This window comes from Acinonyx jubatus, chromosome E4, assembly GCF_027475565.1.
Source record: "Acinonyx jubatus isolate Ajub_Pintada_27869175 chromosome E4, VMU_Ajub_asm_v1.0, whole genome shotgun sequence".
In the NCBI taxonomy this organism is placed as follows: domain Eukaryota; kingdom Metazoa; phylum Chordata; class Mammalia; order Carnivora; family Felidae; genus Acinonyx; species Acinonyx jubatus.
The window spans coordinates 1,090,069-1,105,484 of NC_069395.1; the positions used below are offsets into that span (position 1 = coordinate 1,090,069).

The 15,416-nt window shown below is 58.7% G+C and overlaps 2 protein-coding genes across 7 annotated transcripts; one reads left to right on the top strand and one right to left on the bottom strand.

Moving 5' to 3' along the window:
• Positions 1–75: 75 nt before the first annotated feature.
• On the bottom strand, positions 76–9,829 carry SHC1 (SHC adaptor protein 1). 6 transcript variants are annotated; one of them, XM_027048421.2, is made up of 13 exons: positions 9,686–9,829; positions 6,276–6,443; positions 5,657–5,727; positions 5,097–5,160; positions 4,865–4,984; positions 4,579–4,632; positions 4,346–4,397; positions 4,044–4,170; positions 3,111–3,309; positions 2,954–3,023; positions 2,728–2,877; positions 2,347–2,585; positions 76–1,680 (listed from the first exon to the last, which is right to left on the bottom strand). In XM_027048421.2, the coding sequence occupies exons 2-13, from the start codon at positions 6,438–6,440 to the stop codon at positions 1,552–1,554; spliced, it is 1,440 nt and encodes a 479-aa protein (XP_026904222.2). In that variant the 5' UTR covers positions 6,441–6,443; positions 9,686–9,829; the 3' UTR covers positions 76–1,551. The 6 variants fall into 6 exon arrangements, with proteins under 6 accessions (XP_026904222.2, XP_053065037.1, XP_053065035.1 ...); XM_053209062.1 differs by lacking the exon at positions 9,686–9,829 and adding an exon at positions 9,015–9,610; XM_053209060.1 differs by lacking the exon at positions 9,686–9,829 and adding an exon at positions 8,834–9,610.
• A 231-nt stretch (positions 9,830–10,060) lies between these two features.
• On the top strand, positions 10,061–13,320 carry CKS1B (CDC28 protein kinase regulatory subunit 1B). The gene is made up of 3 exons (XM_015086835.3): positions 10,061–10,239; positions 12,073–12,200; positions 12,815–13,320. Exons 1-3 carry the CDS (start codon positions 10,181–10,183, stop codon positions 12,865–12,867), a joined length of 240 nt encoding a protein of 79 aa, XP_014942321.1. The 5' UTR covers positions 10,061–10,180; the 3' UTR covers positions 12,868–13,320.
• The last annotated feature ends 2,096 nt before the right edge of the window (positions 13,321–15,416 follow it).

Below are 15,416 nucleotides of genomic sequence, written 5' to 3' on the forward strand. Positions count from 1 at the left end.
CCGCCTCCCCCTCCCCCACTCCCACCCTCGCCCGGCCGCGGCCAGCCACAAGCAGCAGGGACCTTGAGGCCGAGGTAGAAGAAACAGGGACTTTAATAAAGAGGATTTCCCTTTGGTATAAGTGACACCCGCGAAGACACCCAAACAAAAAGGCGAGGACGAAGACCGTGGAGACACTCCCCCACTCCCAGTCCGCAGGCGGAGCCCCCAGCAGCAGGGCTGGCTCCCGGGGTGGGGGGCGGGGGGCGTCAGCCTGACACAGAAGCTCAGAAGCTCAGGTCGTGCACTAGGCCGCCTGGCCTCCGGGAGGCCCAGGCTTTCCTAGTCCCGGCGCGCGATCCACTTCCAAGGCCGCAGTCTCTGGCGGAAAAGATCGTGCCCAGGCCAGGAGGAGGGAAATGCTAGTCCTTATAAAAGGGCTTCGAAAAGGCAAAGAGGTGATGTGTACATGTCATTGACTATCATCATTCTGTGCTCCAGATAAGCCAGAGAAAACAAACAAGGAAAGTAAATCCACAGCCAGAAAATATACGCGTATAAAAATCAAAGTAGGTGTAGTTCCAAATCTACAGATGGTATTTGGGGATTGTCTACTGCTTTAGTCTCATTGCCCTCGTTCCTGCCTCCACAAACCCGCAGTTACCAGTTCAGGAGGCCTGAATCCTGTCACACCCCCCACCCCCACCCCCGCCCCCGCCCCAGCAAGAGGCAGGGAAGAGGCTGCAGGACCGAGGGCAACGCTTTGGCTGTAGAGTATAACATGCATGCAAATTGGGAGGTGGGGGAGGGACTTACAAAATGTATATACAGACCCCTTGGGTGAGGGGCCCCCCCCTGGCCAGGAGGCACTGAGCAAGGGAGGGGTCCATCTCCCCACTGGCCAGGGAGAGGGGGGCTCTGAGGCAATCTCTAAGGGTTGCATTTTCCCCAGGGACAGGGGCCAGCTGCCATTCCTGCTTCTGCTCTCCCAACCTACACTGGGGTGGAGGTGGAGTGGGTGCTGAGCAAGGAGAGGACAGGGTCCCCGAAGCCAAGATGTCAGCACTCCCATCCTCGACCTCAGGGGCTCAAGAACTCTCTGCATAAAATCTCTTCAGACCTAGGAGATGGTCAAAGGCACAAAGTTTAACCACTGGGAGGGAGAGTTGTTGAGAGGGATCTGAGCCCAAGGGTAGACCAAAGGTGTGATTTGTTCCCCCTTCCCTAGAAAGGTGATTGCCCCATTAGCCTTTTCTCATTTCAAGGAGGCACGCTGCCCAGGCCTCAAGCACCCACCTTCTTGGGGAAGGGGGTATCAGATTGGCACAGGAGAGGCCCAGGGAAGGGGCTACTCTGTACATTAATACTTTGGTAAGGTTCGGGGAGAAGCGGGATTCTACCCCAGGCTTCCGACAAAACCTCTCATTCAGCCGATGCTGAACCGTGTCCACACTACTCCCAGCTCCAACACAAGGCCCAGCCCACAAAACACTCCCAAGTGAAGTCCTGAGAATCAAGGAACAGGGTGGAAGGGGTGAGAGGGCCCCTTCGGGGAGAAAGCACTTTGCTGGATCACAGCTTCCGCTCCACAGGCTGCTGGAGACATAGTTCACTGCCCGCAGAGATGATGGGCAAGTGATTGTCCACATGGTAGCTGATGAGGTGGCTGACGCTCTCAAAGCGGTGATCCTTTGTCCGAACCTGGTGAGTGTAAAGGGAGAAGGTCAATGCAGGTGAAGAGTCGAAGTAAGACCTCAGCCCCCAAGGCTGAGGAAGCCGGAATATTCAAGAGGGTTGAAGGAGAAAAGGATGGCGGGATGGGAGGATTGTCAGTCCTGATCACTGAAGCTTCTTGAGAAGGAGAATCCGGAGCTGGCCCCGGGAACAGACAGCTCAGTGAACTGGGAAAAGGCAGAGGGGACGTCTGCCCAGGAACTGTGACGCTGAGGGCTATCTACTCCTCCTCTGACCCGGGAGGCGACACGCAGTGCAGAAAAGACAGGGAAACGAGACGGAGACTGCTCTAGAAAAGAGCCCAAAGTTATGAGGGGCAGTGGGGGCAGTGCAGAGACACAACAGGACACTGGTCTGAGCCCTGAGTCTGGAGGACCGGGGGCGGCTCCTCTCCAGGACGGTTTCCTCATTTGTTAAAAGAGGGGCTCAGGCAAGAAGAACACCTTCCTGCCCAGATGGGCTAGAGGGCTGGGGCTTTGCGGGCTGAAAGGAACAGAGCTCAGGCCCGGGGGTGTGAGGGAAGGAACCTGGACTGCTGGAGAGGGGTGCCTGCGCACAAACGCCAAGCAGGGACAGTAGGAAGCAGTGAGGGAAGGAGGGGGCCGCAGCCTCCCGCCTACCCCCACCACTCACCACGCCCTCCGGGTCCACCAGGAGCAGGTGCTTGGGCTGCCCACTCTGCAGGCCGGTGAGCACGTACTGGCCCGGCGTGGTCGTGCTTTCCCGCACCAGGAAGTCGCCGTTGAGCTGCAGCAGGGCCTCGGCCTCCCGCCGGCTCAGCTTCCCGTGGAACCAGGGCTCCCCTCGCAGCTGCTCGGCCATGGCCACTGACTGGGGAGGTGGAGGCACGCGAAGGGCATCCTCGAAGGGCTCTGGGGGTGCAAAGAGAAGGCTAAGAAAGGCAGGGGGCACCACACACGCCAGGACCCAGACCTCCGGGGAGGAAGGCACAGGGCAGAAGAAGAGGAGCCAAGTGGGAAGACAGCCATGCAGAGAGGAGAGGGGAGCACTCACTCATGTCAAAGAGGTCTCGGGGCGCGCTGCCATTGACGGCAGGATTGGGGGGCCCGGCCCCACCCCCTGCTTGCCGGGCCTTGTCTAGGTTCTGGACGTTGACGTAGGAAGGATCGTCGAAGAGCTCCCTACCTGCTGAGGAGAGAGAGGTTTCACAGCGACCCCAGTCCAGCCTCCTGCACCCCGACTCCGCACCCCCTCCCCACCGCCCCGGCTCCCTTCACACCTGGGCAGGGCGGTGGAGGTGGCATCTGTTTGCGAATTTCTGGGTCTCCCCCAACAGGCTGCCCCACAGGCTGCGGGGACAAAAACAAGACGTTACCAGAAGCCCAAACCTGCTACTGCCAACCCGGGCCCAGCCCACCTCCTTCCGAGCCACTTACCAGCGTCGCTCCCAGGTGGCTGGGGGTCTGCGCCCCGGGTGGAGCGGGTCGAGCAGCCCCGGGGGGAGCTCCTTCCCGAAGCCTCATGTCCACCACTCCCCCGAGAGGCGGCTCCTTCCCCGGGAAGTCATTATAGTACTGGTGGTCAGGTGGCTCTTCCTCCTCCTCGTCCCAAGCCGAGCCATCAAAACCAGCCATCCTGAGAGGGGCAGGAGAGAGGGAGGGCACAGACGGTGGCCACGGGCTGGGCGCTGCCTGCGGGGTGGGCCCAAGGCCAGCTGTTTTCTACACACAGCCGCACCACCCTCCCGGGGGCCCTGCAAGTAGCTATTCCTTCCTTCTCCAACGTTAGAGACGAGAGAGGCGGGTCAGAGCCGGAGAATCTGCCCGCGGCTTCACAATCGCACGGTGGTGGAGCAGAGCCACAGAATCGGATTGGACCCTAAAGTTCACACCCTTGGTTGTTATGCTGTCTCCCGAGAGGGAGGGGAGGCACAGGGTGGCAGGAAAAGATACGATCCAGACTAGTTTAATCTCCTCCAAATACTCAAGAGCTACCAGCCTAAGGCAGGAAGGAAAGGTAGAGATCGTGGGAATAAAACATCCTCCCGCACCCCAAATTCCTGATGGCTTCCACGGGCAGGAAAGTGAAAACCCAGGGACGGCCAAACGGGCAAGAAGAGAGAAGCGCACTGGCACCCAGGTGGCTGGGGATAGAAAGGTCCACGCAGGCAGGGGCGGTGGGGGCGTGGAGTCTGGCACGTGAGAGGAGGAACCGGCCTGCAGCAGGCAGGACACATTCTCCCGATGGCCGCGGGCACACAGGTTCCGTGCCCCGACCCCCTCTGAGCTCGCGTGTGGGCAGTGGGGCAGACTCGCTCTCTCAGTTCCGGCCTGGGGCCCGGGAGCTGCCCCACCCCCAGACCCGCTCACCTGTCGTGAGGGGTGACCAGCTTGGGCGGGTTCCTGAGGTATTGTTTGAAGCGCAGCTCGAAGGCCTGGCCGATGGTGCTGATGACGTCCTGAGCAAGCCCTTCGGGACACTCCAGGATGTGGCAGGCTGCGGGCACAGCACAGGCTGTCGGTGAGCTCGGAGGCGGACTGCTGGGGGGGGTGGGGGGTGGCGGGGCGCAGACAGGGCCCTCGCTTTCCAGGGCCCCCGCTTAGCTCCCCAGGTCCTGCTCACCTGCCTCACGGACAGCCGGCCCCACCCAGCGCTCCCCACCGCGCCTCACCTCTCTGATTGACCGGGTCTTTGGCAACATAGGCGACGTACTCAGCTGTGTCCTGGGGTCGGGCAGGGTCAGAAGAAGCCACTTAGCTCGACTGTATAGCCCCGCCTCGCCCCCGCCCCCGCCCCCGACAACCCAGTGCTTTTCAGACACCACACCACCGCTTGCAGCCAGTGTCTCCCCAGCGCCTGGCCCCTACCCTGCCCCCACCACCTGTGCCCCGTTCAGCCACTCACCGGGTCCCCACCGGACGCAAATGAGATAGACTGCATGTGGTGGTTGGCGATGATCTGAGGGTCAGGGCAGGGGACAGAGGAGGGGAATGAAACACGTCAGGCAGCCTCAGGGCCCACCTGGGCGACCGCAGCCCCGAGCCCTGGTGGCCGGTCCCGCCCTTCTGGCCTCTCAGCCCAGGCCCTTCTAAGCTCCTCCTTCCTGACTGTCCTGGCTCCTGGCACTGTGACCAGGTCCTGCTCGGCCCTTCCAGCAGTGTTTCTGGCCCCCTCGCCCAACCCCACCAACCTGTTTGCAATCTGCGGCCATGAGGTTGAGGCTGCTGGTGGAGACGGTGAGAGTGATGGGCATTCCTGCAAACTTCAGGTTACTCCTCCCCAGGATGGAGCTGAGTGGGCGGCCACAGGGCTGGGGAGGGCCCAAGGTTCTCAGAAGCTGCGGTTCCCCACCCCAGGAACCCCCCCTCACAGCCACCCCATGTTTCCCAGCAGCACCTCCAGCCCCACCGGCCCCCGGGTACCTTTCTCCTCCTTGTTGCGCCCTTCGCACCGGGCACAGCCTCACACACCAGACTGATGGCCTCCCTGGGGGGAGAGAGGTCCTGAGACCCAGAGCCTGCCTCCCACTCAGCTCGGGCTGCCATGGGGCAGGGGGAGGGGAAGACCAGGCCAGACTCCAGGGGCACTCCAGGCTCTTTGTCGTGGTGGATTGAATTAAGGGCCTTTAATATTTGATGACACGGAGAGGCCACTTCCTGGCTGATTGGGTTAGGGCCTCAGCGGGGCCCGGCCCCACCCCCTTCCAGCTAGCGAATGTCCCCTCCCCTTCCCAAAGGCAGCAGTCACCGACCATCCGCCCAGCTTCCACTCAGGCTCCAGCTGCCAACTGGCTTTGCCACAGCCCCCGCAGCTCATGGGCCGGAGGAGGAAGGATCCCGATGAGAGCTGCCTCTTTTCATTCAGACTCAGACTCGCTCCCCTAACTTTCTCTCCATCCCCTTTACCAAAAGATAAGGTACCACCTGCAAGCCACCAAGTGACCCGCGTCCCTCCTCCCCCAGTGTGCTCCCGCCCCACTAACCTGGTGACCTGGGTGCGGGTGTTGAAGTCCAGGGCGCGCATCGACTGCAGGACCTCCACACAGCCCATGTACTGAGGGGAGGGGACCGAGGGTGACGGGTGACGGGTCAGCCGCCTCCCCCCACCCCTTCACGAAGAGCCCCGGGTCTTTCCCCTCTGAGCCGCCAAGGGAAGAGTGAAGATGAAGGCATCTTGCCCACTGCCCGAGGCTACACCCCACAACGTGCAAGACAACAGGAAATGAGGGGAAGAGTCAGGCTGGGAGAACCTCATGCATCTGGGAAGAGACTCTAGAGGACAGCGACAGGCACTGGGGGGGGGGGAGGGGGGAGTGACATCTCCAGGGGGAGGAGACCGGAGGACACAATCCAGGGTCACTCATTCCAACACTTACTAGGGGCCTCCGCCACGCTGGGCGGCATGCTGAGCAGGAGGGGGGGAAGGGGGTGGGGGGGGGGAGTCACAAGAAGGAAGGGGCCCAGGGAGGGGTCCAGAATGGGAGAAGGGGCAAGAAAGGTTTGAGAAACAGAACCCTGAAAGCAAGGCGGTGCTGGGAGACGGGTGGGCAGAGGGACCGGAGGCTCTGGAGGGAGCGGGGAGGCAGGGGCGTGCTCACTCACCCGAACCAAGTAGGAAACCCCGGGTCCCATGACTTTGTCGTTGGGATGCAGCCAGCCCCGCGTGGGCTTATTGACAAAGCTCCCGTGGCGGGTCCACTCCTCGCCCCCCAGCTGGCCCCCTTCCACCCGAGTCCTGCGCCCGCCGCCTCCACTCAGCTTGTTCATGTCCTGGAGGAGGGGCAGGGGGCCTGAGTCTGGCGCGGCCGCCCCCACGATCCCCTCCCCATCCTCAGCCACCCTCCCTGGCTCCCCCTTTGGCCCCGGGCGCCCCCCAGCTGGGTTGGCCAGCTTCAGGTTGCTCATCCGGGGGAAGAAGGAGCACAGGGTGGTGGGACTCTCGTCCCCAGGCAGAGGGGGCAGAATAGGCCCCAGGGACGAGGCCGAGGGGGAAGGCGGCTCCTCCGGCGGGGTGGACCCCGAAGCCCCCTCCTCCAGCGATGACAGAGACTCATTCCGAAGCGGATTGTACTTGGGCTTGGGGGGCAGGAGATCCATGGCTGGAGTGAGAGGGAGGCTGCTGCCCAGCCTGGCCCCCCTGCCAGTCAGGGCAAGGGGGCCAGGCAGGGGGCATCCCCAGGCCCTTAGCCTGACCGGACCTCTCTGGCCCAGGGATCTCAAGGATCCTGGGAAGGGAGAGGGTAAGTGGCACCAGCGCCCACCCCCGCTCAGACCCAGAGAGTTTCAGGCCCCATCCCCGCCCAGCGTGGAGCCTCTTCTCCGGCGGAGAAGAGAACAGGCTGGACCCAGAGCTGCCTGGCTCCTCCCCAGGGGCGGGGAGCTAAGCCGAGAGCCCAATCCCGAGGACAGTGCTGACTCACAGGCTCTAAGGGGCTGAACCCCCACCACTGCCACAGCCCCGGACTCGGCAGGGACAGAGCTATGCGTGTCCCCACCCTGCCCCCAGACAACCACCAGTAATCGGGGAGGGGAGCAAAGTGGGGGTGGGAGGGAAGCATGTAGGAATGAGAAGGAAAGGAGGGAAATAAGGATAGGTCTGGATCAATCCAAACAGGACATGGGCAGGCCAAAGGGAGCAGGAAGCCACGGGAGAGTAGGGGGGAATGAGAGAGGAAACAGAGGCAGCTGGGGGTGGAAAAGGGAGGGGATCCCTGAGCTCAGCACTTCCCTTCCTGTCCTGGTTGAACACTCAAAGTCCCCCCTCCCGCAGCCCGGGCCAGGCTACCCCCACCGCGATGGCACAGTGGGGTGGTGGCCCTAGGGAGCCTGGGCCATTAGCACCCTCTGCTACAACAGCTGTGGACAGGAGGTAAAGAAATGGGGAAAGGTTGGTAGTGGCCCCAGTGGACGCAGAGGGGCCAGGAGGCAGAGCAAAGCCTGTGTTGTAAGGGGAACGAAGTCCAACCTGGGTGGTGCCTCAGGGAGCCACCTGGCAGGAGGTGGAACAGAGGACAAGCCGACGGAGCCTCGTTCTCTCCGTGGCACCCACCATGCCGAGGAGTAGCGGCCAGCACTCTTGTGTCTGCCCCCCACCTTCCACGGGCCTAGTTAGCAAAGCAAGCTGTCACGGGTGGGTGGGTGGCGAGACACTGACACTAAGGTCAGCTCCCTGAACGCACTCTCTTGCAGGGACCAGGGAAGGTGCGGGTGTCCGCCAGGGGCAGAATGTGCCTGGAGGACGTGGGAGAGTGAAACAGTCCTCCCTCCAACAGAAGCGGGGGTTACGGGCCACAAAGGGACAGAGGGGGCAGATGGCAAATCTGTGCCCAGGGGCGCCAGGGATGGGCTGAGGCTGGACGCAGGGAACAGCCCCAAGCCCATCCCTCCCACCCACAGCTTCCTGCCACAGCTCTGCTTGAGGGGGCCACGGAGGAAGATGGGGGGTGGGGGTCAGCAAACAAGTAGCAAAAGATACGCAGAACCCCCACGTTCACCTTGGAATCACCCACTCTCAAATTTACTTAAGATAAGGGTGCAAATGATATGATTATAATGATCAATAATGCCACCACTGAACTCTTTCACCTGCCCTAGTCCTCAATCGAGGACAGCTTGGTCACTCCCGAGCACAATTCTATCACTCCACGTCCGAGAGAATGAGGAAAGGCTTCGCCACAGCCTCACACCCCCCACACCTGCCAAGACGTCCTCCAGCCGCGGGAGGCCGCGGAATCCAGAGGCCGGGAACGAGCGACAGGTGTGGGCGTTCGGAAGAAAAGAAGGAGGAAGTAGGGCTTTTTTAAATTTGCATAGGAAAAAAGGAGCCCGCCTCCCGGGAGTCCGGGTGGCCGGGTGTGGGGGTGAAGCGGCTGGTGGCTTCCCAGCCCAGCAGGGAGGAGGAGGAGGCAAGCAGCAGGAAATGGCGAAAGCCTCAGGAATGTTTCCAGAAGGGAAGGCCGGGCGAGCGGGCCCAGGAGGAATGCCCAGGCAGGAACTCTGCTTAGGGGGAGGGGAAGGGCCAAAGGAGCGGTGGGGGTGGAGGAGTCCCTGCAAAAGGGCCACTGTCCCCTCCACCCCTCCAAGCCGCTGTCCCCTGGCAGCGGACAGCGCTCGCTCCTGTCGCACCCACAGGTCGCACACCGACAAACCCATGGCCCTACCAGCTCCCGAGGTGCAGGTGTGAGACCTACAGCTGTCCCTGGGGCGGAGTCGGTCCTGGGAGGGGAAGCTCCGGTAGCGGGGCTGGGAACCCCGGAGCAAGCCTCGCTCCCCAAGTCCAGCCCCCTTCACGCGGGCCCACCCCGGGAAGGGGGCAGGGGGAGGCCAAGGGCTGCCTCTAACCTCTCACCGCTCAGAACCGGCGGGGACACTTTGACGTCCCACCTGCTGGGGCACGAGCGCTCAGGAAAACGGAGCCCGAGGCCCAAAAGAGAAAAGGGAACTATGTGAGCCAGGGTCTTCGGGGCTGAAGACCGCGCTTCCGAGGCGGGGACCGGGTTCGCCCCCCGAGCAGCCCCTCAGGGGGCGTGGCCCCTAGGTCGCGGGCACCCGAGACTTCCAGCAGGCGGGGTGTCCGCTCAGCCCGACGTGGTTGGGGAGAGGCGGGGCCTCGGGGAGGCGTGGCTTCACGCGTCCCTAGCGTTCTTTGAGGAGCGGCGCTCTGCTCTTTCGAGAGATAGGCTCTTCGATGGACAGGAGTTAGCGGAGACCCGTCGCGAGGAGGCGGGGTCTCGGGGAATTGGAAGGACTACCGTCGGGTTTCTTGCACTAGGGCTTGGAAGCATGTCCGGGGGTGGGGCTTCCAGGAAAGCTGGGCGGCAGGGTGGGGTCGTGGACAATAAGCAGAAAACAAGTTGGGGTTCGGGGAGCCCCCTGAACTGGGGGGTGGGACTTCCGGGGAGGGGGTCTCAGGGGGCGGGACTTATCCACGAAGACCGGAAGTAGGGTCCCGGGAGAGGGGTTCCGGGGTGGAGGAGCGGGTCACCTAAGGAGAAGGGAAAGGCCCAACTCACCAGGGCCTCATGGAGTCGCCGCACCGCACCGCGGCCCGATTTGGTTCCGGATCACGCTACTGCCTCCTTAGGTTGTCGTTCCAACTTTCTCCCCGGCCCGGCCTCCCTGAAGAAACTTTATTGCACTTACTTCCGGCCTCACTAACCCCTGACCCTCTACCTCGGTCCCTCCTTTACCCAGCCCACTTTCCCGAATCAGCCAATGGCAGCGCGAGAACGCGCACGGGGGCAGGGATAGCCAATTACAGGCGCATTTTTTACCTACGCTCGTTCTTGAGGAACGTGAGAGGTGCACTCCAATAAGGACTCGAGGAGAAGCGAATCTAAGCCAATCCGAGGCTTGAAGGTAGAGCTGTCCCGCCTTAAGCCAAAGGGACCAATGGGAAGCGCGGGCGGCGTGTTTGAAAGCGAGGCCAAAGTGGGTGGGAGCGCGTGCTGCTGGGAGTTGTTCGGAGGTTGGCGGCGCGGGGCTGACGATCCTCAGGCCGAGCGGTCATGTCGCACAAACAGATTTACTATTCGGACAAATACGACGACGAGGAGTTCGAGTACCGGTTAGTGCCGGCGCGGGGCCCACCGCGAGGTCGTGAACTTCGACAAGTGAGGGCAAGAAGAGTTAGGAACCGGAGCTGAAGCGACGGGACCGGCGCATGCGCGGGAGACCCGAGCCGCGGGGCTGGGGACGGTCGCTGAGAGCGTACGGCGCACGCGCCAGGGCCTGGCGGCACCGGGGAAAGTAGAAAGTGGCGGACTCGGAGTGGGCGTGGCTAGGGGCTCTAGGCTGACGGCCCCGCCCCCTCGGCAGAGCGAGGTGTGCTTGCCTTCTGGAGACTGCTGGTGTCGCGGCGACACCTCGGGGCCTCCGGGGCCTACTGAGAGGAGGTGGCCACGGCGGCGCGAGAGGTGCCCGCGGATTCCTGCAAAGGGGGCGTGGGCTTGTTCCAGGAAGGGGGCTTCCGGGACCTGCGAGGGGGTGACGCTGGCCGAGGGCTTTGAGAAGGGACTTGGCAGGGGCCTGCCGGATGCCCTTCGAACATTCGAAACAGTTACGGAGCGCCTCCAGGTGTTGTGTTAAGTGCGGGCATGAGCCCTGGCCTCTGCTCCCCACAGCCCGAGACGTTTGTGGAAACGCTGCAGGCTTCAGAGAGAGGGCGAGAAGGGACGTGATGGACATAGGTGCAGGTTATGTGGGAGCAACAGAGCTCGGCACGGATGGTGAAGAAGGGGGTCCTTACAGAGCCTCGGGGTTTGGAGTTAATCCAACTCCGTGATTCCAGGTTGAAAGATGCGGGAAGACCAAGGATTCTGCAAATGAGGGCATGATCCTTGAAACAACTTCCTAGTTCGTATCTTGCCCCCAAAATTGAAGGACGTGCAATGCAAACTTGCTTTGGTTGTGTTTCTTTTCCGCCTCGTGCGGGGCTGGGCCCTGTGGCCGGCTCGGTGCGTGCTGACAGGTGCAGATACAGGACCGCGGTGACGCCAGCTGCCTGGGGAAGACCCGCAGCTCCGCTGGGGCCCGTTAACTTTTTCCTCCCCATCTGAACTAAGCGCTTATAGCATCTCTGTGGGACTAGGGAGGAGTCAGGAGTTTCATCTCTCTGGAAGTTGTAGATCTTGGCAGTGGTATGTTGGTTTGAGAAACAGCTTGTCGTGAGGGGGTCTGTTTGGTGCAATGTGCCAGGGACTTGTTAGAATGTAAGCTATTTTCAGATACTTAGACCAGAATCATGTCTCTGGGAAGCATCTCTGTTACTAGCACGGGGAGCGTTTAGTGTATTTTCACGGAGCCTGATGAAGTGTATCAGGGTTCGTGGCAGGGGAATACTTTTTTGCCACGAAAGGAGACTTATCCTTGGTTAGGAAGACAAGGCGTTTCCCCGGGGAAGTCTCATGGCACATCCCTTCAGAGTCAGGAAAATGAAATCGAGGATAGATTTAAAGGGTTTACGTTGACAGTTCATCCTTTGTGAGGGCTCTTCCACACAGCGCTCCATAAGAGGCCTTTCTTCACCGATCCTTCTCAAAACTGCCTCTGTTATTAACACTCTGCGATGGGGCTGCCATTCTGTTGATTCCGAGTAATCAAGTAGGGGCCTGGGCTCCAGGAGGCGAGAGGCAGTGCATCAACGGTGCCTGGAAGTTAGGTGCTCATTCGCTTCGTTGCTCATTAATTCGTGCTTTGTGATGTACTTGCAGGAGGATTTGCAGAACTTGGCCTTTGATTCTAGCTGCCTTTACCCCACAATGAATTTATATAAACTCCCTACTGTCAGAAACCAATTTTTCCTTTCTTTCCTCTCTTGGCTTTGTATGTAAGCACTTGTCTAACGGACTGTCCCCACCACTGATGGGAGTCCCCCCACCTGTCCATGTTTCTGTTACAGGCACGTCATGTTGCCCAAGGACATAGCCAAGCTGGTCCCTAAAACCCATTTGATGTCTGAATCTGAGTGGCGGAATCTCGGCGTTCAGCAGAGTCAGGGATGGGTCCATTATATGATCCACGAACCAGGTTGGTGCAGTGGCTGAGAGCAATCATACGGGTTCCTTCACTGAGGGCAAGAAAGAGCGATAAGATCGCAGAACCCACAGAAATCAGGGAAGGTAATGGTGGTTTATTGGTTCCTCACCAGCCGTCTAGAAAAACTGAAGTGACCAGAAATAAGAGAAAAGTATCAGAGGGGAAGTTCAGAGACAAGGTGTCACTGAAAAAAACCCCTTTTAATCTCTAACTTCGTCCGAGCGTAGTCTTTTTTTTAAGGCCACGTATACCCCGGAGGAGGCTGTGGCTCCTTCGTCATTCTCCATCAGAAAGTGAGTTCTTGGATGTTATCCAAATAAGCCAAGGAAAGTGTATTTCTTGATAAGACACCAGACACCAAGCTGCCAGGCAAAACTAATAAAGGGCTCCCCCGGGGCTGCACAAACATAGCAAAAGAACTGATACTAACAATTCTGTACTTGGCAGACAGGCCCAGCTTTTGGGTCTGGTTCTAAGGCCGCGTGCTGACGTCGTAATTTAGTCGTGAAGATCTGATCGCTGTCTCTGGGAGGTGCGGGTGGGAGACCGTAGGCTGTGCGCAGACGAGTGTGAGCTTGCCTCTTAGGTTTCACTCGCTCTTTCAGAACCTCACATCTTGTTGTTCCGGCGACCATTGCCCAAGAAGCCAAAGAAATGAAGCCGGCAGCCACCTTTCGGCCTCGGGCTTCGCACAGCTGTCCTCACGTGCTAACGACATCTTCGGGTGACATTATTCCATTGCCTTCTTGCTTCCCACTTTGATATTGAAAGGATGTTCAGACTGTCTGTGCTGGTGACCGCTTCGCCTGAGCCAACAGCAGCACGGCCCAGCCGGCTGAGCGCCGTTCGGGCTGCAGCCTCGGCCGAGCGTGACCCCAGAAGCCCTGCCGAGCTCTATCCTGCAGAACACACTTGGTAGATGGAGGAAGCGGCTCCTCTGAGCATAAGGCCGTGGCAGGGATGCGTAAACTTGCCGTTTTGTTTCTTCCTGCCAGGTGTTGCATGTTGTGTGGTGGTTTATGTTTCATTGTACTGGAAACCGTCCGTTTTATTCAGGAAACCTGTTCCGTGTTAAAAAGCCTTGATTAAAGAGGAAGTTTTTACGACCTGATTCTTTGCTTGTCGAGGTCTCCCCTCTTGGGGTCGCTGCGAGCAGCACCCTGTTTGTGGTTGTGCCCCCTTCGCTTAGATCATGAAGCCCAGCTCTTTGCTAATAATGAGGGTCGTTTCAACATTCGTGTAACCGGTTTTTAACCTACTTCAAGCAGACTTTCTGTCAAACATCTGAAACGATATGCTGCTCTATTAGCCTGAGCTAAAGGCTGTGTGGAGACATCACCTCAGGCAGGAAAGCAAACGAACTGTTTCCTACAGCCCGGGATGGCGCCTTCGCTGTAGTCCTGGTATCTGAAGGGCACGAGAGGGTGAAGGGAGGAGGCCGTCAGCCAGAGGCTGCCCTGTGCCCCCTTCCTGCCGGGCCCAAGGCTCAGGCACACCTGGGGGCAGGAGAGGGGGACGTGGAGGGCAGCCCCTGCTGTTTTTCCTGGCAAGTTCTGGTGCCTGAGAGATGTTGACTTAATTGGTCTGGGGTGTGGCCTGGATGTGGGAATTTCAAGCATTTTTCTGCAGGTAGCTGGAGTACTAACCTTTGGGGAAACAGGTATAAGCTGTAGTTGTTTGAGAAAACATTTCTCCAAGGGGCCCCTGGCTGGCTCAGTCGGTGGAGCATGCAACCCTTGATCTCAGGGTCGTGAGTGCGAGTCCCATGTTGGGTGAGGAGATTACTCCAAAGTAAAACCTTAAAAAAAAAAAAAGAAAGCATTCTTCCAAATAATAGCTTACCCCCCACTTTTAAAAATCACAGCAGTACTAAATAAAGGAAATTATCTCCCTGCCCCCCCCCCCCGCCCCCATCATCCACCCATTTACTACTATGGCAGGAGTTCAGTTGTGGTCCCTGAACCAGAGCATGACTTCACCTCAAGCCTTGTTAGAAATGCAAATTATTGGACTCCACCCTAGACCTGCTGAATCAGAAACTCTGACGGTTAGGCCTAGCAAGGTTTTAACAGGCTCTCCAGGTGATTCTGGCACCCACTCAAGCTTGAGAACCCACAGATAGAGGATTGGATCAGAGCTGTTGGGGGTGGGGTGGGGAGACACTATCACCATTGCTAGTAAAGATGATGGCTCATGTGACTTATTGTTAGGCAAGTGGGACTTTTGTTTTGCCTTTAAATTCACTTTATAGGGGCATCTGGCTGGGCCAGTTGGTATAGCACAGAGCTCTTGATCTTGGGGTCGTGAGTTTGAACCCCACGCTGGGTGCGGAGATCACTTTAAAATCTTTAAAAAAAATTTTTTTTTTTTAGCTGAGGTTCTTTTAATTGAAAAACACACACAGGGCTTATCGCTTGAGAAAGAATAGTCTAGAAGTCTGGCTCTACCTTTGTTTTTTGTTTTGGGGTTGCTGGATGGCATCCCTTCCTTTGTCTTAGCCTGTTGCCCATCTGTAAAATGGGTATCATCTATCTGGGGCTTTAGGAGAGTAAAATGAGGGTGGGTGTGGTTTGGCTGTCCTCCCAGTGATGCATGAATTTTATGTGTTTACTACAGAAAACATAGTCCAGGTACCAGCAGCGTCAGCATGACAGGAGAGCTTGTTAAATGCAGATCTCAAGCTCCCACCCAAACCTCCTGAATGGGGGAGACTTAATCAGCATATTAAAGTCCCAGATGGGGAGCCTGGCTAGTGCAGTCCATACAGCATGCAACTCTCTCCTGGTCGTCAGTTCAAGTCCCATGTTGGGCATAGAGATTATTTAAAAAAATTAAAACATTTTTAAAAGGAGGGTCCCAGATGATCAAACATTAGAATTTAAGAAGCCCTTTTAGATCAAAGGCAACTGAAATGAGAGTAAGCTAGGATGATGTAAGAATCGAAAGTGGACACGTGGCATCCCCTAGTCACTGCCCTCACTGGTACCTAGAAGACCCAAATTGGCAAAGGTGATGTTCAAATTAAGCACTATCTGGACGGGGCGGCGGGGGGGGGGGGGGTGGGGGGGGGAGTTAGGCTTTTTCTTGTCAAGAGGGTTAAGTACATAGCTTTACCGTTTATAATAGAAATAAATGAAAGCTGGGATGCCTAGATTGCTCAGTGGTTAAGCCTCCGACTTCAGCTCAGGTCATGATCTTACGGTTCCT

Excerpts from the sequence above, each read along its gene's own strand:
- CKS1B (XM_015086835.3), top strand. The coding sequence starts at position 10,181 with ATGTCGCACAAACAGATTTACTATTCGGACAAATACGACGACGAGGAG. Across the intron at positions 10,240-12,072 it reads GACGAGGAGTTCGAGTACCG|GCACGTCATGTTGCCCAAGG; the intron begins GTTAGTGCCGGC and ends TTTCTGTTACAG. Across the intron at positions 12,201-12,814 it reads TTATATGATCCACGAACCAG|AACCTCACATCTTGTTGTTC; the intron begins GTTGGTGCAGTG and ends TCGCTCTTTCAG.
- SHC1 (XM_027048417.2), bottom strand. The coding sequence starts at position 6,770 with ATGGATCTCCTGCCCCCCAAGCCCAAGTACAATCCGCTTCGGAATGAG. Across the intron at positions 4,985-5,096 it reads GCGCAACAAGGAGGAGAAAG|CCCTGTGGCCGCCCACTCAG; the intron begins GTACCCGGGGGC and ends GGCCCTCCCCAG. Across the intron at positions 1,681-2,346 it reads TGGTGGACCCGGAGGGCGTG|GTTCGGACAAAGGATCACCG; the intron begins GTGAGTGGTGGG and ends TACACTCACCAG.